The following is a 27,726-nucleotide window of genomic DNA, read 5'->3' as shown; positions in this document are numbered from 1 at the left end:
CTGGGCCCTAAGGTCTCCTCTTTGTCGTAGTAGCTAATAGAAAAAAAAGCCTGACTATGTCTTTCTATTGCGAGAGCAGACTCAGTCTATTCTTTTCTGGGAAGAAGAGGTGATGAGACGGAAACTGTTGATCCACTCCGTTGCTTTATCTCAAGGTACTCTGTGGTCCTTATTAATGATGAGACACTGGTCATCCTCATATTTTGTTGTGGTGCCTAGAGCCTCTTGCGAAGGGACGGATACTACTGTGTTTATTTATTTACTTTATTATGCACATCCTTTTACGGTTCGTGTTATATCGTTGTCAGCTACAGAGTGAGTGTTTACTTGGTTATGATTTCGTGAATAGATCAGGTGTAGTTCAGAGATGTGTTTCACATAGGTTATGGTGTCAACCTAATTCGCAGTGAATTCAGTCAAAGACGTACCTGTTGCGGTGGAAGCTTTGTGGATTGGCAGGAAATACACGCCTCGCTTTCAGAGAAGAGAGGCGCTACGCCATTTCTCGTCTCTCGTCTTTCGGATGGCTGAGAGGGTGGACGGACTCTGTGCAGGTCTTAATTAAACAGTCTGATAAATTTCAAAAGGATGAGTTATATCATAGTTATACTCGCTAATCCGTTCTTTTTCTACACCTTCGCAGTTAAACCGTCGTAACAAGGAATACGGTCTCTCATACATTATTTTCAGTTTAGCTTCCTCGAGTGAAGTGTGCAATATTTAAATAATTTTGCGTGTGAAATTATTTAATTTTATTTCTTTTTGGTCAGATACTCAGTGTCTCCTTACTGCCGGTGTGTAGTACTGCATGGAGAAGGGATCATCTGCATCCTAAGCAACCGGACTGGCGAGTGTAGTGTGTGAAATTTAGCTATTAATCCAAGAGCGATGGACACATTTCAATAACTGATTTCCGACTTCCCACGTGAGGTTGACTGCACCATCACTGAGGTGCGCACGTTCTGGGGGAAATTAAAAATAGGTCATGCGTGTGAAACTTTGTCATAAATCCAATAACGATCAAATATTGTGAGCAAATGTCTATGGCATTGACTTCCAACATCCTGCGTGGTGTTGGCTGCACAGCCTTTGCACAATCATCGTTCTTGTGGAACTTCATGAAAGGAAAAGTTTGTGGTGAATTTGTTAGGATATAGTCACATTTTGTATGTATTTTATCACGTGTATTTTTGTATACGTGACACTATTTACCCAAATTTGCATTATCTTATAGACCCCACGTACAGTTTGTTCCCTCCAAAACCATGCATACCTCAGCAACCATTTTATGTAGTTAACATTAGAATTTGTAGTAATTATCCTGTGTATGGCTGGTGCAAACAATATTCACTCAAATATCTGCTATTCCGACATTGATGAGTAAAATAAGATTACTTTGGTAAATTCATACCAAAATTCAGTTATCACAGACTGAGTTTTTTAATATGTATGTCCTTAATAGCAGACAACAGTAGGTAGACTGACTCTTTACATCATTATAGAATTTTTCTTTTAATTATAATGTCGTAGATTTATGCCCAACAAAAACCAGAGTTTTGCAACAGTCACCGCAAAATCTGGCCGTCGCTTCAGTTGTGGCAGTGGACAGTACAGCATCTCCGATCGCATCAGCTTCTGCGTATTGCGTCGACATGAAACAAAGGAAACATACATTCATGCAATAAACAGTTGTAATAAGATACAAATTATAATTATGAACTCAAATCAATTGCTTTTACAGATATTAAATTTCATTGCGCCGTCTTCTCGCCTGTATTCGCTAAGGAAGTAGGAATGACCGTGTGACAGATTCCGAAACTGATCTCCTGCTGCCTTTGCTATTTCATCTTTCAGATTTACCCTTTCGTCTCTTCGTTTCAGGCAATTGGTGCCTAATTTTCGTCCTGAAATTTTAAACTACCTCTGGTTCTTTCAATTCATCCAGGTCTCATCTCCTTAATTGCTCATCACCAGGAATAGTTTGGGACTCATTCACTCAACCATCGAGCCGTATATATTCATTGTCTCTTCGAATAATTTCAAAATTCTGTTAACCCCTAACCGGCGTGGTCGAAATTTTAACACTAAATCCGTTGCAGAGTCCTTGGGGTTTCAAAAAAAAAAAAAAAATGGTAATGACTTTCGTTGTTGTTGTTGTTGTTGTTTCAGGATGTATGCGTAATCAGACGTTTTTCACTCATTGTCTGATTACATGTGATTTATGTAATTTTGTCCCCCCTCCCCCCCCCCCCGATAGCTGACTGGCCAGCATGACGGATTGCCGTCCTACGGTCCCCGGTTCGATTCCCAGCTGGGTCGTGGATTGTCCCCGCTCAGGGACTGGGTGTTGTGTTGTCTTCATCATCATTTCATCCCCATCCGCCGCGCAGCTCTCCCAATGTGGCGTCGAATGTTATAAGACCTGCACCAAGGCGGCCGGCCCTGCCCTGTAAGGGGCCTCCCGGCCAATGATGCCTACCGCTCATTTTCATTTTCCATTATGTATTACTTTATTCTGATGAAGACTGCCTTAGTGCAGTCGAAATCATGGACAATTATTGTCAAATTGTGCATGGTTTCGACTGCACTAAAAATTCTGTGCAACCGAAGCGTCCTGCAACTATTTTTGTAAAGGAGAAAAGCTAATACATGCAATGACGATAACTGACCAAAAATAAGACAGTGTTGCTTGTGTGTCTTCCATGTTTTCAGATTGTATTCCTTTTCCATTTTTATTGAAGACTATCAAACATACGGGCTCCAAATGAGGTGTCTCGTCTACTTCTTTCCTCTCATCACCCCAGACCTGGGCATACCTTGCCTATAAGTAAATCCAGCACTGGCCATTGTTACTTGCTCAGTAAGGCTTATTCAGCCATAATTAATCAGCAAATGATATCATCTATAACATTTCCAGGACTACGTTCCATTTACAATAAGCTTTTGTGGCAAGCAGCAGTCCCAACAGCGATCCACAGGCGACACCAGCGATTTCGCCACTGCCACACCACCATCTGCAAGAGTCCATTTAATTCAAACTAAGCCTATAACTTCAATAGATGTTTGTGATCACTTTTGATGTAAATACTTTCAACAAAATAAACTTTCTGTTCCAAAAATATAAGTCAAAACACGTTCAACACGAAATCATTCGACACCTTATTCCATAAATCAAGGTAATATAAAACGTTTTATGTAAGTCTGCAGGCTTTCGTGTCCTTTTTCACTGAAGTTTTATATTGAAGTTAAAATCTTCTGGGATATTAGGCCGCGTCATGTTTCTTCTAAAATGTTCTACGTTTCAACCCCTCTGCTGGGATCTTCCTCAGGATCTAGAACACTCAAGCAGTAGTGGACACCAAAAGATGCTGAGGAAGATTCCAGCAGAGGAGTCGAAACGTCGAACATTTTAGAAGAAACATGACGCGGCCTAGTTCTAGATCCTGAGGAAGATCCCAGCAGAGGGGTCGAAACGTCGGACATTTGAGAAGAAACATGACGCGGCCTAATAACTCAGAAGATTTTAACTTCAATATAAAACGTATCGATTACGAGATAAACGGAACTCAATGCAGAACAGCTAAGGTCACATATATAAAACACGGAATTACAGTTACAGATAATCACTGTGTCAGAAGTTAACATTTGTTCAAATGTGACCAAATGTAAGTATGGCCAAATGTAAGTGAAAAGGTGGTATCACGCAAATAAGTCAATGACGAGTATGATGAGCCGACTGCCAATAAGGCATAAAAAGGGATGATAATATTATGAGCAGCATTGGAAATAGAGACCAAGTTTCTTGAAAACCTGTGCTTGCTGCGTCAAGTGTCTTGGAAGGACGACTGAAAATTTGGATAGGCTCCGTAAATTAAAGAAGAAATTATCATGTGTGAGGCACAAGTAAGCACTGATTGAACCGTAAGATATTGTCGCAGCATTTGCCAAATATTATTTATCACAAAAACTTTAATCTAGAAGTTCAGAATGCCGCTGGTAGTGCTTTGCTCGAGCGTCCTTTTCCACCACCCAGCAGCAGTTACGTCAACGTGGCAAAGCTTTCTTCCCTTGGTACCTTTCCTCCATCAGTCATATATTCTCATCTACACTCCTGGAAATTGAAATAAGAACACCGTGAATTCATTGTCCCAGGAAGGGGAAACTTTATTGACACATTCCTGGGGTCAGATACATCACATGATCACACTGACAGAACCACAGGCACACAGACACAGGCAACAGAGTATGCACAATGTCGGCACTAGTACAGTGTATATCCACCTTTCGCAGCAATGCAGGCTGCTATTCTCCCATGGAGACGATCATAGAGATGCTGGATGTAGTCCTGTGGAACGGCTTGCCATGCCATTTCCACCCGGCGCCTCAGTTGGACCAGCGTTCGTGCTGGGCGTGCAGACCGCGTGAGACGACGCTTCATCCAGTCCCAAACATGCTCAATGGGGGACAGATCCGGAGATCTTGCTGGCCAGGGTAGTTGACTTACACCTTCTAGAGCACGTTGGGTGGCATGGGATACATGCGGACGTGCATTGTCCTGTTGGAACAGCAAGTTCCCTTGCCGGCCTAGGAATGGTAGAACGATGGGTTCGATGACGGTTTGGATGTACCGTGCACTATTCAGTGTCCCCTCGACGATCACCAGTGGTGTACGGCCAGTGTAGGAGATCACTCCCCACACCATGATGCCGGGTGTTGGCCCTGTGTGCCTCGGTCGTATGCAGTCCTGATTGTGGCGCTCACCTGCACGGCGCCAAACACGCATACGACCATCATTGGCACCAAGGCAGAAGTGACTCTCATCGCTGAAGACGACACGTCTCCATTCGTCCCTCCATTCACGCCTGTCGCGACACCACTGGAGGCGGGCTGCACGATGTTGGGGCGTGAGTGGAAGACGGCCTAACGGTGTGCGGGACCGTAGCCCAGCTTCATGGAGACGGTTGCGAATGGTCCTCGCCGATACCCCAGGAGGAACAGTGTCCCTAATTTGCTGGGAAGTGGCGGTGCGGTCCCCTACGGCACTGCGTAGGATCCTACGGTCTTGGCGTGCATCCGTGCGTCGCTGCGGTCCGGTCCCAGGTCGACGGGCACGTGCACCTTCCGCCGACCACTGGCGACAACATCGATGTACTGTGGAGACCTCACGCCCCACGTGTTGAGCAATTCGGCGATACGTCCACCCGGCCTCCCGCATGCCCACTAGACACTCTCGCTCAAAGTCCGTCAACTGCACATACGGTTCACGTCCACGCTGTCACGGCATACTACCAGTGTTAAAGATTGCGATGGAGCTCCGTATGCCACGGCAAACTGGCTGACACTGACGGCGGCGGTGCACAAATGCTGCGCAGCTAGCCCCATTCGACGGCCAACACCGCGGTTCCTGGTGTGTCCGCTGTGCCGTGCGTGTGATCATTGCTTGTACAGCCCTCTCGCAGTGTCAGGAGCAAGTATGGTGGGTCTGACACACCGGTGTCAATGTGTTCTTTTTTCCATTTCCAGGAGTGTATATAGATACTCCGCAAGCCACCTTACGGTGCTAGGCAGGGGGGTGCCCTGAACCAATACTTGTCATTTTCTTTCCTGTCCCACTCGCAAACAGAGCTAGAGAAAAACGAATATCTACGTGCTTCCGTATGAGCTCTACTTTCTCGTATCTTATCTGCGTACTCCTTAAGCGAAATGTGTGTTGACGGCAGTAGAATTGTTCTGCAATCAGCCAAAAATACAGGTTCTCTAAACTTTCTCAATAGAGTTCCTCGAAAAGAACGTCGCATTTTCTCCAGGGACCTGGTACTGATTCTAAACGCTCTAGCAGTACTTCAGGATACGTCTCACTTGCGACCCATATGCGGTCTCATTTCCGTATGAACCACACTTCCCCAAAATTCTCGCAATAAACCGAAGTCGACCTTTCGCCTTCTCTATCACAATGATCGTTGTGTTTCATATCGCTTTGCAACGTTACGCCCAGATATTTAAACGATGTGACTGTGTGAATCAGCACAATAATAATGCTGTACTCGACTATTATGGGTTTGTTTTTCCTGCTCATTAACTTAGATTTTTCTACACTTAGAGCTAGCTGCCATTCATCGTACTAGCTAGAAATTTGCGTCCTGGTACAGTCACTCAACGACAACATCTTCTCGTACGCCAATGCATCATCGGAAAACAACCACAGATCGCTGCCCTCTCTGTCCGCCACATCATTTCTGTACAGGGTGACAATTATCGAACTATATGAAATAAAACGTAAATTATTTACAAACTATGGTGTGCACACACTTTAGTCAACATGTAAACGTCGCTACAGATATTTAGATTTACGTTACGACATGGTCGATATGCTTGCCATGCACTTGAATGTGATTTGCAGAGTATCCATGTAGATGTAGATTGGCGACGATGAGGCGCAGAAGAATAGCGAAATTCTGCATGATCCACTGAAGTGTCGGAACATCGATGCTGTCGATGACCTACTGCATGGCTGTTTTCAGCTCAGCAATGCTTTTGGGGTTATTGTCGTACACCTTGTCTTTAATATAGCCCCAGAAAAAGGAGTCGCATGTGTTTGGATCCGGAGATTACGGCGTCCAATCGAGGACCATGTCAGTGGCCTCTGCGTACCTCAGAGCCAGAACGCGGTCCCCAGAGTGCTTCCCCAGGACTTCAAACATTCTCCTGCTTCGATCGGGTCGAGCTCCGTCTTGCATGAGCCACATCTTCTCGATGATGATGATGTTTGGTTTGTGGGGTGCACAACTGTGTGGTTATCAGAACCCATACAAATTCCCAACCTTTGCTCAGTCCAATCTCGCCACTTTCGTGAATGATGATGAAATGATGAAGACAACACAAACACCCAGTATCTCGAGCCAGGTGAAAATACCTGACCCGCCGGGAATCAAACCAGGGACCCCGTGCTCGGGAAGCGAGAACGCGACCGCGAGACCACATCTTCTCGAAATCAGGGTCACTTTGGATAATGGGGATGAAATCATCTCCCAAAACCTTCACGTAGCGTTTTGTAGCCACTGCGCCACCAAGGAATATGGCACCGATTATTCCGTGACTGGACATTGCACACTAAACCGTCTCCCATTGAGGGTGAAGAGGCCTGTCGATTGCGAAATGAGAATGCGACGGTTTTTCTTATTGACGAACCCATCCAAATGAAAGTGGGCATGGATATGTGTGATGTCCTTAGATTAGTTAGGTTTAGGTAGTTCTAAGTCTAGGGGACTCATGACCTCAGATGTTAAGTCCCATAGAGCTTAGAGCCATTTGAACCATTTGATAGTGGGCTTCGTCGTTAAACCAAACCATATTCACATCAAAGTCCTGTTCGTCAATTCTGGGACAATAGTGTTGACGAAACACAAACGCTGTTCCATGACCCTTGGGCTTACTGGCTGATACTGCAGCTTTGAATTTTGTATGGGAAGAGATGCAGGTCTTCAACAACAATTTGTCGCAGTGTCTCCCGGTTGATTTCCACCTGTTGTGCAGCTCGTTTGATCAATTTCCTGAGAGTGGTATGAAACAGTGCGAGTGTCTTCCCGACGTTGTCAGGCGTTTTCACCCTTTTTGGACGACCGACGTTGCCAACACTGTCATCACAAACACTACCCGTTCTCTCAAACTTACGAATCAAATTCGTGATTGTTAGCACACTTCTGCCGGTTCTTTTCAGCTTAAACTCGGTCGCAAACTTCCTTTGAGCCGCAGTTGGGCTGTTGTTGCTCGCATAGTAGGCCTTCACGCTGTACCGTGACATTTTCACGGGGAAATGGCCGACAACAACAAGACTCGTGGGCGTGCGTATACTAATTCCCATCATTCCCCGCGAGCAAACATGTAGTTTGAACGTCCTAACGTAAACCGTTCAGAATTTATGACGATTTTATTTCATATAAGCCAATAATTGTCACCCTGTAGACAGAAAATAAGAGCGGTCGTATAACACTTCCCAGGGCCGCTCCTGACAGTACTATCGTCCCTGATGAACACTCGCCGTCGAGGACACCGTACTTGGCTCTACCACTTAAGAAGTCTTCGAGTCACCCACATATCTGTGGACCCATTACATAGGCTCATACCTTCGTTAAGAGTCTGGAGTGGGGCACGGTGTCAAATGCTTTTCGAAAATCTAGAAATAAAGCAATCTGCCTGTTGACTTTCATTCATACGAGTTCGCATTATATAATGTGGGAAAGGGCAAGCTGAGTTTCACACGAGCGATGCTTTGCAAAACCGCGTTGCTTCCTGTACAGTATATTTTTTGTCTCAAGGAAATTTGTTACACTCGAACTGAGAATATGTTCACGAATTCTGCAGCAAACCGATGTTAAGGGGATTGGTCTGTAGTTTTGCGGGTCCGTTCTTTTACCCTTCTCACATATACTGCGTCGTCCTTACGAGAGTTTGTGTAATCATCTAACGACGGTATGTTTTTACGATTCTTCTGTGTGGACGATTTCTTGAACTCGATAGTCAACATGTAATTAGACAGAACCCTGTTAAACCACGGTGGGCCTTTTCCGTCCTTAATCCACTTACTAAACACATACTTCTCCAGAGCATGATTAACAATCAGATTCAACTTTGCCGATAATTCCTCTACGTCCGTCGTATTGAAGCTAAATGGTAAACGTTAATTGTCTAAGTGGGATGTTAACATATGGTTACCTGCTTTTTCTAGCATAAATGCTCTCCTAGGCTTCTTGATGGGTTTATTGACTCTAGTAAACATCATCACTAAATGACATCATGTCACTAATCCCCGTCTCTACATTGACGCCGTCGGCAGGGTCAGGCCTGTTTGTAGCTACAAAATCTAAAATATTACTACCGCAGTTGTTTCAAAGAGTTGCCTTTTGCATGATAAACATCGAAATTTTTATTTTTATTTATGCACCCAGATGCGTTTTGCCTTTTTTACAAGGCATCTTCAGTGGGTGTCCTGAAATATTACATGATTTGTCGTTTTTACACATAGGTTATGGTTTCACATGTAGGTTATAGATTTAAAAACAGTTCCTTAACGTTTTTTACGAAATGGAAAGGTTCTTACATAATCTTCTAATTCACTGCGTCTAAGCAAACTGCTTTTTCTCATCTGACAACCAGGTGGACATCTTACAGTTCACTTTCAGTTCACTGTTTTCGTTACACATCACTGTAACTGCCATCTTTTTACTACAGAGATTCATTTGTTTTTCTAAGTGAAACCAACTGTTTTGTGAATGTATGTTTGTGTGTATTAGAGAGGGAGAGAGATTTCTTTTTTTATTCTTAAAAATAATAATAATTATAATTATTATTGTTATTATGAGAGGAATCAGATGTGTAATCATTTGTTGGGATTTCTGTCTATTATATGATCAATCAGTGTAAACTGTGAATTGTTAGTCATATTTACTTGCTCATATAGTAGTTGTTTCTTTTCAGCCTTTGCTTTGTATATATGATAATTTTCCTGTAATGTTAGGAGATGTCTTTCATTATTTATTCTAATTATTTTCATATCATTTTCTCTTGTAGTAGGTTTGTGGTTATTTTCTCTCAAATGTTCTGCAAAAGTTGAGTGGCTCGTTCCATATTTCCATGCTCTGATATGTTCTTTGTACTGGGGGTCATATGTTCTGCTGGTTTTTCCTATGTACCTTCCATCACATGTGTTGCACTGTAGTTGGTATATTCCTGCTTTTTGGTAGATATCTGTGTTTTTTGTTATTTTTGGAATGTGCCTTTGCATTGAATTGTCTGTTTAGAGTACTATGTTTAACCCTTGTCTTTTGAAAATGTTTGTTATTTTATGTGTGAGTTTGTGCTTTTATGTCGTTGTGTACCATCTTGACTCTTGTTTCTTGTTTTCCTGTATTCTTTGTGTCGTTATTGTTCTGTCACTGTGCCTGTTTGTGTAGTGTTTGTTGTACTGTTGTTTGTTGGTGTTTATGTACTGTGTTCACTGACTATATTTGTTTTTTAATTTTTTGTTTAATTTGGTGACTAGTTCCCTATTGTACTCATTGTTTGTTACTATTTGTGTGATGATGTCTAGTTCTTTCTGGTAATTTTCTGTGCTGATGGGTACTGTGTTGAGTCGACGAAGAATGCATTTGAGTGCTGATTGTTTCTGTGAGTGCGGGTGATTAGAAGTCTGATGTAGGACTGTGTCAGTTCTTGAAGGTTTACAGTAGATTTCAAAGCTATGTTGATTGTTTTCTTTTTTAATGGTTTTAACTAAAAAGTTTATTTAGTTGTTCTGATCTTTTTCCATTGTGAATTTTATCTTTCTGTGTATTGTGTTTACATTTGTATGCAACTGGTCAATTTTTGCCTAAGGTTCATCTATTAAACAAAAGTTGTCATCCATTTATCTGACCCAATAATGTATGTAATTCTTTTTGATAACATTTTTGAAAATTAAGATTTCTACATGGTTTATGAAAATGTTTACTAGGGCACCTGATACTGGGGATCCCATTCGTAACCCATCTTCCTGTAAATAATATTCATTATTGAAATGAAAGTAGTTCTGTTCAGTTATCAGTTCCAGCAACTTGTGTATTTCTTTGATGTGTTCATCTGGTATCTGGCTGTTGTCCTACAGGTTTTGTTCTATGATATTTATTGTATCTGCTATTGGGATGTTAGAGTATATGTTTTCTATGTCAAAAGAGAGTAGAGTAGCTGTGTCTGGGATTTTTACATCTCTTATAAGTTGTATTAACTGTGACGTGTTCCTTATAGTTCTGTCATCTTTTATTTTATAAGTTTCTGTTAGTAATTTCAACATGTGTCCTGCAAGTTTGTAAGTGGGAGCTTTTTTGAAGTTTACAATGGGTCTTACTGGGATGTTTGGTTTACGAATTTTTGGTTGGCATCGAAGGGTGGGTGCTGTAGGGTTTTTCTGTATTAATTTTCCTTTTTCTGTGTCATCCAGTGTGTAGTCTGTATTTTTTAACATATTCTTTTCATTGGCATGAAATTTGTTTGTTTGGTCTGATTTCAATTTTTTAATATTGTTTTGTGGAATAAACTCCTGTGTTTTGTCTATGTATCTCTGTTTGGCCATAAGAACTACTGTATTTCCTTTGTATGCTTTAGTAACGTTTTCACTTTGGAGTTACTTCTGAGTTTTCTGAGTGTTTAGGATTCTGTGTTTTTACTGTTTTTGTCAGTCTGCTTTTTTGTATCTGTAATAATTTTATATATTTCTTTTTTTTTGTCAATTCCCCTGTTAGCCCAGTGTTTACATTGCTGTTTTCACTTTTTTCCTCTCGCTTTAGAATGGCTTCTGATCGTATTATGAGGTTTTCTATGTGTTCTTCATATACTTTTGTATTCACATTGTATTTCAGACCTTTTTCTAAAAGCTCTTTTTCTTCATTGTTTAATTGTGTGTCTGTGAGTTTTTTCAAACGTGGATAAAATGGGTGTGTTTGTTTTGGTTGTTTATTGTTTATGTTGCTTTTTTATGTGTTATCTTTTTCCTATGTTTTTCTTCAATTTCTTTCAAGACAGTGTCTGTGTAACTTTCAACCTTTTTGACCAGTTCAGAGAAAACAGCAGGATTGTTAATGTTATTTGTAAGTTGTACATGTGTTTTATATAGTTTTCGAGATAAATTTTGTTTTTTCGAGTGTAGAGCTTTGATTTCGTATTTTAGCCAAACTTACTCAGCTGTTTCTTTCGCTTTTTTAGCACTAGACTAACTGTTTTTAATCTTTACATTGATGTAGTTAGGTGTGTAACCTCAGCCAGTCACCGAGGGTCTTAATTCAACTCGTTGCACCGGGAAATTTCTAACAGCCGCCACTGCATCAGCTGGAGGTGTTGGGTTGCGGTAGTTTACAAAACTGGGTCAGCACATACGATGACCGACCCGTGGGCCGCAACCGTTAAAGTACTATATAGCGGGCATAAAACAATAAAAAGTGTTCTTATCGAGACTGCATCCTTGACTCTTCACTCGCCTTGGCACAGGAGAACCCATACGACCGCTTACCGCAAACGCAACTATGTAATTAGAAAGGAACAGTTCCCTGGTTTCTGGATCAATAAACACTTGTAAGTTCACTACACATTTCCCAAATTTGAGAAGGTTTTTCATCTTCAGTTGAGGACCCCTTAGAGCTCACAGAAGCCTTTTATTATGTTCCAGGAAAAGGAAGTTCATTATAATATGATAAAACAAAACTTCACCAAAGAAGACGAAGTAAATTTTCTTGAATTCCGATCAAGAACAACCGCCAAGATGAGAAACATAGAATTACGTATCTTCGGTGTAACAAAGCATCTCAAGTCACTTAATAAAGCCAGGCTCTAGGGTCCAGACTGTATACCGGTCAGGCTCCTCTCAGAGTACGCTGATACAATAGCTCCATATTTTGCAATTATGTACAACCACTTGCTCACAGAAAGATCCGTACCTAAGGAATGGAAAATTGCTCAAGTCGCACCAATACGCAAAAAGGGAAGCAAGAGTAATCCGCTGAATTACATGCCCATATCACTAACGTCGATTTGCAGTACGGTTTCGGAACATATTCTGTATTGGAAATTATAAAGTACCTCGAAGAAATCGATTTTTTGACACATAGCACGGATTCAGAAAATATCTTTCTTGCGAAACACAACTAGCTCTTTACACTCATGAAGTAATGGGTGCTATCGACAGGGGATATCAAATTGATTACATATTTTCAGATTTCCAGAAGGCTTTCGACACCGTTCTTCACAAGCGTCTTCTAACCAAACCGTGTACCTATGGAATATATCCTTAGTTGTGGGACTGGATTCGTGATTTCCTGTCAGAAAGGTGACAGTTCGTAGTAATAGACAGAAAGTCATCGTGTAAAACAGAAGTAACATAGGAGAATCTGAGTAGCCGTCTTAGATTGTTTGCAGATGATGCTGTCATTTACCGTCTTGTAGAGGCATCACATGACCAAAACGAATTGCAAAACGATTTAGATAAGATATCTGTATGGTACGGAAAGTGGAAATTGACCCTGAATAAAGAAAAGTGTGAAGTTATTCACATGAGTAGTAAAAGAAATTTGCTAAATTTCGATTACGCGATAGGTCACGCAAATCTGTAGGCTGTAAATTCAACTAAATACTTAAGGATTACAATTATAAATAAGCTAAAGTGGAATGATCAAATAGACAATGTTGTGGGTAGAGGAAACAGAAGACTGCATTCATTAGCAGAACACTTATAAATTGCAACAGGTGTACTAAAGAGACTGTTTACACCACGCTTGTCCGCCCTATTCTGGAGTATTGCTGTGCGGTGTGGGATCCGCATCAGGAGGGACTGACGGATGACCTCGAAAAAATACAAAGAAAGGCAGCTCGTTTTGTATTATCGCGAGATGGGGGAGATAGTGCCACAGAGATGATACGTGAATTGGAGTGGCAATCATTAAAACAAAGGCGTTTTTCGTTGCGGCGGCATTTTCTCATGAAATTTCAATCAGCAGTTTTCTCCGCCGATTGCGAAAACATTCTGTTGGCACCCACCTACATAGGGAGAAATGATGATCACGATAAAATAAGAGAAGTCAGATCTTGCTCAGAAAAATTTGTGTGCTCGTTTCTCCCGCGCGCCGTTCGAGGGTGGAACGGTAGAGAGACAGCTTGAAGGTGGTTCATTGAACCCTCTGCCAGGCACTTTATTGTGAATTGCAGAGTAACCACGTAGACATAGATGAAACTTCGTATGAAGAGGCTTTGAAGGCCCAACGGTACCGATCGACCGCTGTGTCCTCAGTCCACAGGCGTCACTGGATGCGGATATGGAGCGGCAGGTGGTCAACGCACTGCTCTCCGAGCCGTTGTCAGTTTCAGAGACCGCAACCGTTAACTCCCCATCAAACAGCTCCTCAGTTTGCCTCACAAGAGCTGAGTGCACCTCGAGTGCCAATAACGCTCGGCAGACTGGACGGTTACCCATCCAAATCCTACCCAAGCCCGACAGCACTTAACTTCAGTGATCTGAGATGAACGGGTGTCATCAATGCATTAAGACCGTTGGCCACTATAATAAGATACAGAGGCTAAATAAAGCACAAAACTAATTTTTGTATCCACAGAGACTCCTTGGTTAACAGTGTGAACTACACTTAAATAAAAAACATCATTACTGTTGGTGGGCTTCCTCAAAATCATCAGCAGCCCAAATAAGACATGATGTCCTATTCCACTCATCCGTGGTTTCATTTTAGACAAACACACAATAAAGGATACATGTAGTGCCAACGTTTCTCTTCATCCACTATTTTACACCTGAAATACAATAACGTAGAAGATGTAATTGAACACTCAGACGAAGCAAATGTCACTACACCGCGAATATAACATCAGTAATCTTTATTTATTACTCATTTGAGACTGATTTTCGTACGTGCCTGATAACAGCTGATTGCAAGCCGGACCCTTATCACAATTTCGGTCAAAACAGCTCGAGAAGCGTTAAAATAACAAATTTAGTATCTCATTTCTTAAGAAGTAAAGATCCTTGTTTGGTCAGAATACTGCAAATCCCACGATGAACACATGCAGGACATATTTGCCCATCATGTAATAGAACAACGGTAATTAGGATACTCTTAGCCAGCGCTGCTAATTGCTTACACGTGACGCCAGATATTAATGAAAAAGTGTAATTGCAGGTAATTGATGTAGCTATAAACTAGAGCTAATATGAAAGCTTAGAGTTTAGTGGCACGAAATTAACAGAATTTAATAAATTTCATATTCATAAAGTTTTATAACCCCTCCCCCCCCTCCTCCAATGAACCATGGACCTTGCCGTTGGTGGGCAGGCTTGCTTGCCTCAGCGATACAGATAGCCGTACCGTAGGAGCAACCACAACGGAGGGGTATCTGTTGAGAGACCAGACAAACGTGTGGTTCCTAACCAAAACGGCCTTGCTGTGCTGGTACTGCGAACTGAAATCAAATAGGAAACCAGAGGTTGTACAGAGTTTCAGGAAGGGCATAAGGGAACAATTGGCAGAAATGGGGGAAAGAAATACAGTAGAAGAAGAATGGGTAGCTCTGAAGGATGACGTAGTGAAGGCAGCAGAGGATCAAGTAGATAAAAAGACGAGGGCTAGTAGAAACCCTTGGGTAACAGAAGGAATATTGAATGCAATTGATGAAAGGAGAAAATATAAAAATGTAGTAAATGAAGCAGGCAAAAAGGAATACAAACGTCTCAAAAATGAGATCGACAGGAAGTGCATAATGGCTAAGCAGGGATGGCGGGAGGACAAATGTAACGATGTAGAGAGTTATCTCACCAGGGGTCAGATAGATACCGCCTACAGGAAAATTAAAGAGACCTTTGGAGAAAAGAGAACCACTTGCATGAATATCAAGAACTCAGATGGAAGCCCAGTTCTATGCAAAGAAGGGAAAGCAGAAAGGTGGAAGGAGTGTATAGAGGGTCTAAACATGGGCGATGTTCTTGAGGACAATATTATGGAAATGGAAGAGGATGTAGATGAAGATGAAAGGGGAGATATGATACTGCGTGAAGAGTTTGACAGAGCACTGAAAGACCTAAGTCGAAACAAGGCCCCGATAGCATTCCATTAGAACTACTGATAGCCTTGGGAGAGCCAGCCCTGACAAAACTCTACCATCTGGTGAGCAAGATGTATGAGACAGGCGAAATACCCTCAGACTTCAAGAAGAATATAATCATTCCAATCCCAAAGAAAGCAGGTGTTCACAGATGTGAAAATTACCGAACTATCAGTTTAATAAGTCACGGCTGCAAAATACTAACGCGGATTTATACAGACGAATGGAAAAACTAGTAGAAGCCCACCTCGGGGAAGATCAGTTTGCATTCCGTAGAAATATCGGAATACGTGAGGCAATACTGACCCCATGACTTACCTTAGAAGCTAGATTAAAGAAAGGCAAACCTACGTTTCTAGCGTTTGTAGACTTAGAGAAAGCTTTTGACAAGACTAGAATACTCTCTTTCCAATTCTCAAGGTGACAGGGGTAAAATACATGGATCGAAAGTCCATTTACAATTTGTACAGAAGCCAGATGGCAGTTATAAGAGTCGAGGGACATGAAAGGGAAGCAGTGGTTGGGAAGGCAGTGAGACAGTGTTGTAGCTTCTCCCCGATGTTATTCAATCTGTATATTGAGCAAGCAGTAAAGGAAACAAAAGAAAAGTTCGGAGTAGGTATTAAAATCCATGGAGGAGAAATAAAAACTTTGAGGTTCGCCGATGACATTGTAATTCTGTCAGAGACAGCAAAGGACTTGGAAGAGCAGTTGAACGGAATGGACAGTGTCTTGAAAGGAGGATATAAGATGAACATCAACAAAAGCAAAACGGGGATAATGGAATGTAGTCGAATTAAGTCAGGTGATGCTGAGGGAATTAGATTAGGAAATGAGACACTTACAGTAGTAAATGAGTTTTGTTATTTGGGGAGCAAAATAACTGATGATGGTCGAAGTAGTGAGGATATAAAACGTAGAGTGGCAATGGCAAGGAACGCGTTTCTGAAGAAGAGAAATTTGTTAACATCGAGTATGGATTTAAGTGTCAGGAAGTCGTTTCTGAAAGTATTTGTATGGAGTGTAGCCATCTATGGAAGTGAAACATGGACGATAAACAGTTTGGACAAGAAGAGAATAGAAACTTTCGAAATGTGGTGCTACAGAAGAATGCTGAAGATTAGATGGGTAGATCACATAACTAATGAGGAGGTATTGAATAGAATTGGGGAGAAGAGGAGCTTGTGGCACAACTTGACTAGAAGAAGGGATCGGTTGGTAGAACATGTTCTGAGACATCGAGGGGTCACCAATTTAGTATTGGAGGGCAGCGTGGAGGGTAAAAATCGTAGAGGGAGACCAAGAGATGAATACAGTAAGCAGATTCAGAAGGATCTAGGGTGCAGTAGGTACTGGGAGATGAAGCAGCTTGCACAGGATAGAGTAGCATGGAGAGCTGCATCAAACCAGTCTCAGGACTGAAGACCACAACAACAACAACCATGTTTTATAGATGAAGAATGTTAGAGTCGCTGTGAATCAGTTGCCTCATAAGTACCTGCAGTACCCAAAGTTTTCAAAACCAGAAATGTTTTTAATTTCATAGTCGATCACATAAGGCACAATATACATGATATTGAAGAATTTCCAAGAGGCAAGAGAAGGTCTTCTCATGATGCGGTATTGTATCTGCATGCCATACAGTGTTTGATAATTTGTGTTTCGTCTTTTATTCAGTGACATACTTTTGTATACGTTTCAAAATTGCTGATTGAAAATTATCTTCGTATGAAGAGCAGTCAGTAAAAAGATATTACTTTCTGTCGAACGCATTTCACTGATGTAATATTTCACAGGGCCGAGAAGTCGTCGAGATTATCATTTTCCAATCGAAATCCACTTCCGCCTATCATCAGAACCGGTCAAAGCACGATAGAAAAAAAAATCACCCGCACGAGAGAAGTTGATTCACAATGAGAGGCTATAAAGCCTTGCCCAATAAACAATGGAAAGTTTCGAAATATTCCAGCCAGTATCTGGGCTGATCAGATGTAACTTTTCGGTGGCCCCCCGAATAATATTAAATTTTACTGCTTCAAATCATTTTCAGAATATACTTGTGTTATTAAAATCTAAATTGATGTAAGCATTAAGTTTATACAAATATGAACTGCCTAAGAGTTCAGATTATTTCGCTTTGCACTGGCACAAATTGCTCACTATCAGTGCAACTATGTATTAGGATGATGGATAACCACCACTAAAGAAGACTTCTGTTATTCTACACAACCAAAAAGGAACACACGTATTTTGATGATACTGTGATTTTAATGTTGTAAAATTTTACAAACCAATTTTTCGGATTTTGAATGCTGAACTAACGGCTGTATAGGCTGTGAAAGTCCCATGAGTAGAGGGAAGTAACTGAGAAACAAGGTGGCAGAGCATAGTTAAAAATCATGAATGATTACTACGCAGAATACATTTTCATTCTGCAGTTGAGTGCGCGCTGATCCTTGGAAGCAAGAAAATGAGTACTGATTAGTTTTCCTTTGAAGCATATGTTGCGACTTTGTAAGTGTGGTTTTTCAAAGATAATGCTAAGAACTGACGGTCACTGATCCAGATAGTGAGTTATTTAATAAACAAAACGTTATTAGTGTATTACTCCCACAACTTTGTTTCGCTGGTCGAGTAAAATTTATCCTGCTGCGGCGACCGTGGATTTAAACAGTCACATAGATGCTACCAGGGCCAGATGACGTGCCAAGTTCCCTACGCCTATGCTGCTGTGTATTTGGAGTTAAATGTGTGTACCGCAGGAGTAGAGAGGAGCGGCGTAGTTTCTTGTTAAGAGGCTTTGTCGAAGGTTCTCTTGAAGGAACAACTGTCTGAGTAGAAGTCTCTGTAGTATATAATATAAAACTAATCGACTGATCCACTGAGTTATTCAGTTAGTTAATTCGAGGTAAGACTGTAAAAATTAAACTGGGTTTGGCTGATGTCATTGCAAATTAAGGTGGTCCTCCCGAATGTGAGACTTATCTGTTGACAACTGGGTCACCTTGCCCGGAAACTAATAGAATAGTTTCGAAGCTATCGTTAAAATGACGTAGATTTTAGATGGTGATATACAAAGAGTACTTTTTTAGAAAAAAGGTAAATCAGTTTTTAAAAATAGTGCATTCGCAAAAAACTTTGATCAGGTATGGATGCAAATTGTATTCATGTCATTTCGAGTTCTATGGCAAAAATAAATATTAGTTCGATGTTTATTAGATTCTGAATGTAACATATGGTTTAAGAATTTTGATCACTGTATTTTTCTTCTCTGTACCACTACTGAACAACGGGAGGAATTGAAGATATTCAAAACAACATGTATAACTTGTTCCATAGTGCAAGTACACTTTTACAGCTTTTACAACTCTTTCGTGGGTGATGAAGCAGAAAAGAACATCAAATTTAATACTATTCTCTGTTTGGTAATAGATCACATGATACAAAACAGTATATAAAACCGTATAAACACATTTATTTACATTTTTGTGAAACTTTCATTGTACATGCGTTTCAATCGTATTTACAGAGAGATTTAGCCGGTGGGATAATCAGTAGTGGACCTTGGCGTGTGGTGTAGAAAGAGCAGCATGTGCAGTCTTGAGGGGTGCACCATACACTCCAGCAGCAGCTGCTGGGGACAGTGGGTAGCCCGCCACACCTGGTACTGCACCTGCTGGAAGTAATAAGTCATGTTAGCAAGTGCACGACAGAATGCTGATATCAGATAATGACATATCACAGCCTGCTGAAAAGTTGTAATTGGCTTAGAAAAATACGGATCACTGTTACTCCAACTGTCAACAGCCAGTATCTAAGAAATATGGAGTAGATATTGTGTTTTCTTGCACTATTATAGATTATTACAAAAATACTAATGCTCAACGAAACTACATGCTTTCTCTGATGAACTCGACGTTACTATTTCCCTGTTCTTGCAGTGCAGCCACACACGTATTTTTATTGGACTCAAATGCTAAGGTTGGGACTTACCAGCAAGAGCAGCCCGAGCGGAGGCGGCGGCAGCGGCGGCCGCAGTGGCTGCAGCGGCAGCGGCAGGCGACCCAGGAGGAGCGGCACTCTTGGAGACTACGGCGTTGAACCCGACACCGGGTGCGGCCGTGTAGTCCACAGTGCGGACGCTGCCGTCGGGCTCGACCAGGCTGTAGCTGCCCTCCACCACGTCGCCGCTGCGGCTCTCCTGCTGCTGCTTGGCGTCGCCGGTCAGGGCGTCGCTGACGCTGTAGCTGAAGCTGTACTGCGGGTTGGGGTCGTAGTACGGGTCAGCCAGTTCGGCGGGCAGCCCACCGGCCAGGCGGCCCAGACCAGCGTAGCGTGCAGCGGCCAGACCAGCATAGCCAGGGGCGGCTCTAGCGTAGCCTGGAGCTACACCAGCATAGCCAGGGGCGACTCCAGCATAGGCCGCCAGACCAGCAGCTGGAAGCCTGGCGGCAGCCAGTCTCGCAGCAGCAGCTGCAGCTGCAGCAGTGCCAGCACCTGCTCCAAGTGGAGAACCTGTGGGTAGTGTAGGTAATATTAGGTCTATGCAGTATTTCAACATTATTACAGTTTCCTAGTGTATCTCAGTCTTTTAAAGGACAAAAAGGTGCCACAAATTAAATAATAATAGTTTCATGGGGCTCTACACCCTGCGGAAGTATCTTTGAATTGGATGCCACTTTCACGACATACGTTGCACTAACCCAACCCAGTATTCCTTTGAGAGAAAGGTAATCTTTCGTTTAATGCAGAAACCAAGCCACTGGAGAATCTTTACTTCACTGAGATGTGATCTGACTAGCATTTGATCCCACAACCTTTTGGTTTCCTTGCATGTGCTTACCTATCTTTTAACGGCAATAATAAGAGTCGAAATGGTGAAAAGATCTTAGAAGTGTTTTCCAGTGTTTTCCATCCCATATTGCTTCATAGCATTACCCGTGAGTATTGATAAGATATGCTAGACTCCACAAGTTTGCCCCTATTTCTGTAGTCTCATACTGTGTAGTCGTTTTGCTGTATTGTGTACAGTAATTTGTCACTTAGTCACTGCTAACCAGGAAAGTATTTTTCATATTCTGGCAATCATGCAGTGCTGATATTTTCTTATGGATAACACAACATGATAAGCATGTGATACTGGATGGAGAGATTTGTAAACCACTTCAATGACACTATAGTGAAGAAAGAAGTTTATCATCCTATATTGTGCTACAGATCAACAGAGAGTAAGGTCAGTTCTTTAAAGCTGGAGTGTGCGTCAAAACTTTACTGCTGAGTGTAAAACTAGGGAATAAATTTCAATCTTACCTGATCGCATACGTCTCATTTCACAGTGCAGTCTTTATTACTGCTACAGTCAGTTGTGAACTAGGGTAATGTACTTTTTATGTCCCAGTAGTCTCCAGGATATTATAATTTTATGTTTTTCGACAAAACGGAGCCTTTTATAGGTATGCCTAGTATTACAGCGATGGAAACTGACGTCTTTGAAGCTAATAGTGGGACAACCGTACCTGCGAGTCCCAGACCCAGAGCCGATCCCCGCAGCGCAGGTACCGCAGAGTAGGAGACGGCGGGCGCGCCCAGGTAGCCAGCGCTGGCTGCGCCCAGCAGCGCGCATGCGCACAGCAGCACCTGCAACACGCACAGTGATCCTTCAGATCGACGAGTTCAGAGACAACACCAGTCTGTACATCAGTCAACTTAAAGTAAATATTAGGTTTTAGCTAACTATTTACGCTGAATTCAAAACTTTTCTTAGTTTTCTTCTATCTCGTGCAAGTGCTATAATGGAATGAAGATTATTAAATTTTTTGTTACACGAATTTTATTAGGTCAGCAAACTGAGAACATGAAGATGCCCTGCTCTTTGTATGAGTGAGGTAATGAGACAAAGTTAAAACATTGACATGTATAGATTTGGCCAAACTGGAGTTATTTTGTGCCTGGGAATAAGAGCTTCTTAAGTGAGCCGCTTGTAAACTATAAAAAAATATAGCTACCACCACATATCTAATTGGGAGTGGTGAAGCATTTTGTAAGGCTTCTGCCGCAAGATGGAGTCTGCTTTAATCACATGTGTACCAAGTCTGAAGTTGGAGTTTTTGTTGGACCTCAAATTCACAAACTGATGAATGGTTACGTATTTGAAAATACAATGAAATTTAGAGAAGAAAATGCATTTAACACCTTCAAGTCTATTCCTGAAAACTTTGTACAGAATAAAAATACGTACTAATTACTGCGAAACTGTTGAAATTATGTTGGAAATTTCAAGATGTTGGGTTTTAACGTGAGTGCAAAAGTTCACTTCCTACACCTGATATACTGATCACTTTCTGGAAAATCTTGGACATTATAGTGAATAACAAGGAGAATGCTGCCACCAACACACTAAGGGGAAGGAGGGAGGGAGAAGATGTCCCAAGGAAGATGAAATTAAAGTATCATGGCCGACAATTGTTGTATGCTGAAAAACTACAGTAAAGATAAAGGTTCTGTGAAGAAAACAAAAAAGAGAAAGGTCGAAAATTAAATGTGTCCGAATATTCATCGTAACGTTGATAAGACAGCTGTTTATAGTACTGCCTAAAGTATTCCTTAGTATATCCCTAAAATAAAACAATGATTATAAAAATATAGATGTGGATTGAAATTTTATTTAATATTTTGTCCTCCAGTCTTTAAAATACGGGACCTTATTTTGCGAATAATCCTGACTTCGTACCAGAAAATAAAAGTAATTTTCGGAATTAGCTTTACGAACTGATCCTAGAACAAGTTTTTTTTAAGATATCGTCTGCCAGAAATAACAAAAAACGGCTTTTATCTTCGATATTATCTACAGCCAAAAAGATCTTAAAATAAATCAACTTCCTTGGAAAGTCGTACAGTCATCTTCTGCGAATGGTTATTTTACAGACTTTGAAAAGACACATTATATTTAGCTTCGTGCTATATAAACTGTTACGCCATTATTAAATGCTTAGCTTTCAGATTTTTTAAATTCTGAAATTTACGCAGACCAAAAGTGTTTCCAAGTAGGATGATGTGGTAGCTCGGCCACTAGAATTGTACTCTCGGGAAATATTTTTTTTTAATGAAAGTGTTCCATAAGCAGTTTGTTAGTAATGCAGCTTATGAACATACAGAATCCATTTACGTCATCTATAGAAAAAGAAAAGATTTTCGCTTATATGAATAAGAGCCTCTGCAACTCTGCGATCAAGTCCTACGTGCCACTCATTGACTACTGACCACTGACTCATTCTCTGCTAGATCCATCATTATACGTCTGTGTGGAGAGGCATACCGGGAAACGCAGCTATTCCTTCCAGTAGCTCTTGAATTATCCTGTCGATGCTAAGTGTTTCTCAGTTTAGTGTCATACCGAGGAAAATTTCTTGTCAGTATCAGGAAACGAAGTGAAGTCCGTTGGATAGCAGATATACGATAAATACTTAGTTACAAATGTGGATGTTAAAAACAAACATCATGTCTCGAATCTTGACCAGAATCTGGCAAAAACTACTTTCGGTGGGTAAAAGTGTGTAATGACGCTAATAAAAGATCAGGTAAGAAAAATATCGTAAAATGAGGACTGGATAAAGCAGTTTGGTGCTAAGGATACTTAACTTTACCTCGTGAAGTTCTGAAATAGTTACAGGTAATCGCAGTAAGAGCGAAAGCTCACGGATAGGAAGACTATTTGACTCTTAATGGGAGATACAGGTAAAATAAAAGCTGATTTCAATTATCATTGATCACAGGGCATCAATACAAACAAACGTTAAAGGGAACCAAAAATCAACATTTTTCTTGATCACTATCTCGTTGTTGCAATGATGTCGCAACACATAAAAGAGAAAAAGCGTAAATATTGTACACATAACGCAGACCACGACGCTAAAAGCAAGCAAACGAGAGAAATACTGTCTGAGGAAGACAGACTCTGACCTATGTGGATGGCAGTGATGGAAATAACTGTGACGAAAATTTATAGCGTGCAAAGCAAGCACGATCCTCTCTTTAGTAATCGTACTCACTGATGCTGGCCAAGGAGACGCATGCATTGAAAGAACTTTTGTGAAAGGTCTTCAGTGACAGTTGTTAATATGATGAGATGTCATATACATGAAAGAACTGTAGCCAGAGAAATTTAAAGAAGTAACAATGTTAGACGCAACTGAGCCTATGAATAACAGACGAAACGAAAACAGTAAAGAAGTAATAAGCAATAAGGTTAGTAGTAAGAAATGTGCATGTGAGACATAGAGTCTCATAGAGTTTCATAATTACTAATTCAGAGCAATCAAAAATATGAAAAGGTAAAACAAATTACTGGGCATTTACTTTGGATGAAGGGGGCTTTTTTGCTACATAGTGTCTTTCTTAATTAATGTAGAGGTATATTACTACTTTTGACTCCACTTTGAAAATTCCTGTAGGTCAGTTCTACACACATAATGCCAATTTTGTTGCAGCAGTCTTCAGGTTTCCAGGCCTTGCTGCTGGCCACCTTACCTGAAGAGCCATGCCTGTGTTGTTAGAGAGGCTTCTGGACGACTGACTCTGTGGTGGCCACCCGGCCCATTTATAGTGGTCCGCTGCCCCCTCCATCCCCAGTGGAGGCGCTAAGGACAGCCCTGACTGGCAGAGCGAGCACCGGTGACGCAACCAGGGGAATCTGGTTCGCCGCGCCTGCCACGCCTGGAGATCTCTCCCGCGGCCTTCGCTTGTGACCCTCCCTAGTACTCTGGCCGGCAATGCCGAAAGAGGGAGGACCGCAGCGGTTATCTTCCTGTGAAATTATCTCTAATTCGTTGCACTACGGGCAAAACACAGATGGTGTTAATTCCGGTCCTCGTAGATGGTGCGGCCGATTTGTATTTGGCTAAATCTCGAGCATCGGCCGTGTTGTTACTAGGCTGCTGTACACAAACGTGTTAAGTGTGACAACGTGAACGCTACGTCGACAAAAACATAAATCAAGTTGTATGTATGAGATGGTCTAGCAGAACTCTGTAGGATTTAAGTATTGAGCTTAAACCGCTAGCAGGGCTGCATTTTCCCGCCCGACTCATCCTGAACAATTAGTATCTTTTTTATGATTATAATAATGTGTATCGTTAGTCCACAGATTTGACTAGATAAGGCACTTCAGCCTGCTGTTCGACTAGTCTATTCAAGGCTATCATTCAAATAACGATTGCGATGAGCTACGATTGACTTCTTCAGTATTCTTAATCGTAGACAAATATAAGTTCATTCCTGCTCTCGGCACGAAAAATAAACATTTTCTTTAAAGAGCAAAAGCCCTTGCTCCGAAATAGGTATAAAAGTTTTCTGTTCCCGTTTTTAGCCAATAATGCTGTAACTTCAAGTTTGTGTGTGTGTTTTTTTTTTTTTGTTTTTTTTTTGCAATATGCCAATACTGATGGCAAATATTTTTCTGCAAGTCCTTCCATAGTTACTCGTTTAGTCAGGGCGGTTCTTGATCAGTCAAGGAAACTCGCATAAATGATCTAAACATTTTTAAACAGAGGAAGGGAATTGACCTACATATTGCTGAAAGATTTTTAATACAAATGATTCAGACATGTATGTAATACCAGGAACATGATGCAATTAAAATAAATTTAAAAAAGAATTAAAATGCGATTCATTGTAACCTAGGAATTCTTACTTCATACATTTTGTCACCGACAGTCAAAGTGAATTTGATATACAACAAATTACAGTGCCTTGTTCAAAATCTAAAGAAGAGTCGTTATTCCCGTGCGAATTTAGACTGTCGACAAAGAGCGCGTTTTAATTGATAATTTAATGAACTTCGAAATCCTTTTCTTTTCTTCAAACATATCTCCCTTAAGAGATTCTGAGCACTTAACCTGTACAGAAAAAGCCACAAACGCAATTTTGAAACATGTTTATCATAACTGCTACAGATATATGGGGCTGAAAGTACGTCAGACTGAGTTTCATCGAGTCTTGATGATCGTGCAGCTACACTGCATTACATAAACAATGAAGAACCAGAAGATATGGTCGAATGACAAAGTAATTTCTTACACTTACATACAATCTACGAATACGTAAATGACTGAAGCCGCAATTCTGTCACACTTAGAACTGCCACCAGAGTGAATTAGTGTTGTTCGTTTTTAGTGTTATTACTAGGCCTGGTTGTGTGGGTAAGGGTCGTGAACAGTGTCAGATGTTGATTGATCACTGTGAATGACACGGAGATGTGCGTACACGTTTTAGACAGCGTTATCAGCACCTGACAGACTTTGAAAGCGGCCTGGCCTCCTGTGGGTCTCCATTTTGCCAGTTGATTGAATCCTCCAATAGCCAGATTTGTGGGGTATTCTGATGTGACACTAGCCCGATGTTTGACTGAAAGTGAATGTGAGGGCAGGCATACTCGTCAGGATTCCAGTAGGCCATTTGTGACAGCCACAAGGGAGGACTTCTGCGTCGTGCACCAAACACTCTGTAACCACTTAACAACTGCACTTTCCATTCTAGAACAGGTGGTGTGGCGACTGCACACTCTAACCTCGTATACCAGTAACACAACTAGTTTGTAGTTGCAACACTTCTTTATTGATTACACATACACATGAATTCATCAGCAGTAATAATCAATTAACAACATTTGCATATCAAGGTCCTATCCACAATTAGTATTTACGATATTAACCGTCACACTTGTGACAATTGCCCCTTTACGTGCCGGTGACAACAGATAACCAAATGTTTACAATGTCGGCTATCGCCTTTCTCACTCAGTTTTACACTTACTGAAAAGGCAAAATTAATTTGATGCTATCTGACCTGAAGGGTACTATTAAGTGTTTTGCTTACACTTAGCATTCTACTACACTCGACATCCGGAAGATCCTAGGCTGTATGCAAAAATGTCAGTTTGATGAACATGTGATGGACGCGAGCAAACCTTAATCTATTACGATTTCACAAACACACGATCTAAAGGGTGAACTTATACTCAACTTTGGGCAGTAGGAAATCTTCTGCCTAAAACAAGCCTCTCGTTGAATGGAATAGAGAAATTGCGCGTTAACGGGGTCTGGACGTCCCTGAGTTCAAATCCTGAGATTTCCATCACACAGCAAGCTCGCGGGGCGAGGTTTGCTCGCGTCGACCACTAAACACGTTTCTGAAAACAGGAAAACATGAACGGCAGATATACTGTAGTATATACAAGTAACACAAGTATATATATAGAAAAACAATTCCTTAATATAAACATTACAAGTTAACCAATGAACAGAATTAAGAAGCTTGGTTTCCTTTGATAAAAAACAAAAAATCTAGATACTACGTGAAAAGATGTGTCAGTCCACACCCAATGACTTAAGGTCCACCTTACAAGAAAATCTGTCTTTGCTGAATGGCTGACAGCACATAAATCAAAAGTGCAGTATCTAACGTGACAATTAACCTTCAGACAGGCAATAGAAAACTAATGTCACTTCAATAGGTCGCTAATGCAACAAGCACGGCCCCTATGGCCACAGACCAAAATACACACTACCTCTATCCGATCATAAAACACAATGTGACCTATATTTACCATGGCCACTTGCCTTCCATACACACAAGAAATTATTAATAAACAAAAACTACCACTAATTCGTAAAACCAAAAGATTCTAAATCTATAACTAAATTTAGAAATGACGATCAAGTCAACCAGCTACCTTCAGCGTGCCACTAAGCACCAAATCCAAACTTACAAATGCGAGGCGCTATTTCTAGTCACTTTAGAAACATAATTTCATGGCCATTCCAGAACATAACTCGCCTCGCCACCACTGCAGTGAATGCTTTGCTGTCAATACAACTTTAATACTTTCCGGCAGCGGCCCATGCTTCTTCGTTGCTCCAACTCAACTGGTCCTCACGGCTTACTGCCGTGCCACGTGACACGGTGTCTCCAACTCCCCACACCGACGATATCGAAAGCACGTCACGTCACGGACTGACTCGGCTCATGCGCGGACCCACTCTCGCGTAGAGACGTATGACACAAGTAACACCCAGTCACCTGACCACGTTCGAAGTCAATGAG

The 27,726-nt window shown here is 41.3% G+C and overlaps 1 protein-coding gene across 2 annotated transcripts; it reads right to left on the bottom strand.

The window, feature by feature from the left end:
- Window positions 1-19,082: 19,082 nt before the first annotated feature.
- On the bottom strand, window positions 19,083-24,185 carry LOC126481088 (cuticle protein 21-like). 2 transcript variants are annotated; one of them, XM_050104593.1, is made up of 4 exons: window positions 24,154-24,185; window positions 21,144-21,264; window positions 19,621-20,142; window positions 19,083-19,303 (listed from the first exon to the last, which is right to left on the bottom strand). In XM_050104593.1, exons 1-4 carry the CDS (start codon window positions 24,163-24,165, stop codon window positions 19,179-19,181), a joined length of 780 nt encoding a protein of 259 aa, XP_049960550.1. In that variant the 5' UTR covers window positions 24,166-24,185; the 3' UTR covers window positions 19,083-19,178. The 2 variants fall into 2 exon arrangements, with proteins under 2 accessions (XP_049960550.1, XP_049960556.1); XM_050104599.1 differs by having other exon boundaries at window positions 19,083-19,300.
- Window positions 24,186-27,726: the final 3,541 nt, after the last annotated feature.

Source organism: Schistocerca serialis, chromosome 1, assembly GCF_023864345.2.
Source record: "Schistocerca serialis cubense isolate TAMUIC-IGC-003099 chromosome 1, iqSchSeri2.2, whole genome shotgun sequence".
Lineage (NCBI taxonomy): Eukaryota > Metazoa > Arthropoda > Insecta > Orthoptera > Acrididae > Schistocerca > Schistocerca serialis.
The sequence above is the reverse complement of the archived record's forward strand: the minus strand, read 5'-3'. Positions and strand labels throughout refer to the sequence as shown.